General features: G+C 41.5%; 1 protein-coding gene across 1 annotated transcript in view; it reads right to left on the reverse strand.

The window, feature by feature from the left end:
- Positions 1-1006: 1006 nt before the first annotated feature.
- Positions 1007-1538, reverse strand: part of LOC108796532 (rab GTPase-binding effector protein 1-like) — a 4533-nt gene continuing 4001 nt past the window's right edge. Inside the window, exon 4 of the mRNA XM_018568027.1 lies at positions 1007-1277. Coding sequence (XP_018423529.1) covers positions 1176-1277 — 102 coding nt within the window. The 3' untranslated portion in view covers positions 1007-1175. The remainder of the gene's footprint in view (positions 1278-1538) is intronic.

The following is a 1538-nucleotide window of genomic DNA, read 5'->3' on the forward strand; positions in this document are numbered from 1 at the left end:
TCATTTAATATAGGGGAAACTGTTTTTTTTTTTAAAAAATCTGTAATTTTTCCTTCATATATAAAAAAATAAAAACCCCAGTGGTGAATAAATACCACCAAAAGAAAGCTCTATCTGTCCCCAAAAAAGGGTATAAAATTCATTTCAGTACAGCGCTGCATGACGGAATAAATGTCAGTCAAAGTATCGCAGCGCTGAATACTGAAAAATGGCCTGGATGGGAAGGGGGTTTAACACCGCGGATGTCAACTGGTTAAAAAGTTACAATTTGTTAATTTTGTAGACTTGCAATAATAATTCATGCCAGAAATATGATTTAAGTGTCCTTATAAAGGGGACAAATCTCAGAATATAATTTCACTTTGGAGAAGTTTTAAAATCAGCCGAGTTCTCAGATGGAAGGACGGATTTTGGGTATCATTATGTTCATTAAATTCCATTTCCTTTTCCCTTTTCATGTTATGACTAAATCACAACAATCTAACCCCGATGCAACACCGTCCACCATCTTGTTTGGTTTCCCATTGACAAACACATGGTAATTTTAGGGCTCAGCCAGTAAATGGACAGATGGCATTATCCGTCCCAGCTGCCTGGTGGAGGCACATTTGGAGATCTTCACCCCGGGTGCCACAGGACCTTATTTCAGCACTGCATGTGACCTGCAGTTGATCTCTTTCTGGCCTGCAAATGACCTCCTAAGCTGCTTCAACCTGCTTTTGCATTCCCATTGACTTGGAGGAGTATGGGGGGAGAAGCAATTCTGACCCGAACAAAAGCCCATCAACACAGACCGTAAGGACAACATCCTCAGCACTTTACATTGAAAAGACAAGTCACCATTGGCAGCTTCCATGCTTCTGTCCTGACACGCATCCTTTTAATAGGGTTCCTACCTTGCGATGACTTTAATTTACTGACTCATCCCTCAGATTTTCCTACATTTATTGCTTTTTTGGTTCTCGCTGACATTTTATAAATGTATAAAAAAGTCAGAGTTATTTCGGCTGACCTGAGAGAACGCTCAGCTCTGCGCAGGAGTCTGTGCTGTATATCAGGGGGCAGAAATAAAACATGGCTGAAGATCAAAAGTAGAGAGAAATGGCAGTAGAAAAATCGCATCCAAATGAAATCCATCAGACATCAGATTAATAAATCATTAAGATCCATGATGATCAGGTATCACTTGATTGGCTGACGTCTGTGAACCGGGTGCCTTCTAGAATCTCTTGCACATCCTTTATGGAAGTGGCCTGTCGGATCTTCTCCAGGCTGACCTGTGATACACCAACACATATACGTCAGTAAGAAAAAGGAACACAAAAAAGGTGCTCACTAAAGCTGGCCATACACTATGCAGATTCACACAGTGGGTGCCCCTGTTGGCACCCTTCCGGATGGCATCCCTCCATCATCAGATTGAAGGAGCCAGTTGGAAAATAGGAGCCCGAATGGAGCATGCAGCCAAGCATTAGTGAAATAAATGAACTTTGCACGATATTCTAATTATTCGAGTTTCACGTTGTGTGTGTGTGTGT

The sequence above is a fragment of the Nanorana parkeri genome, unplaced genomic scaffold (genome assembly GCF_000935625.1).
Source record: "Nanorana parkeri isolate BGI_ZX_2015 unplaced genomic scaffold, ASM93562v1 scaffold1127, whole genome shotgun sequence".
NCBI lineage: Eukaryota > Metazoa > Chordata > Amphibia > Anura > Dicroglossidae > Nanorana > Nanorana parkeri.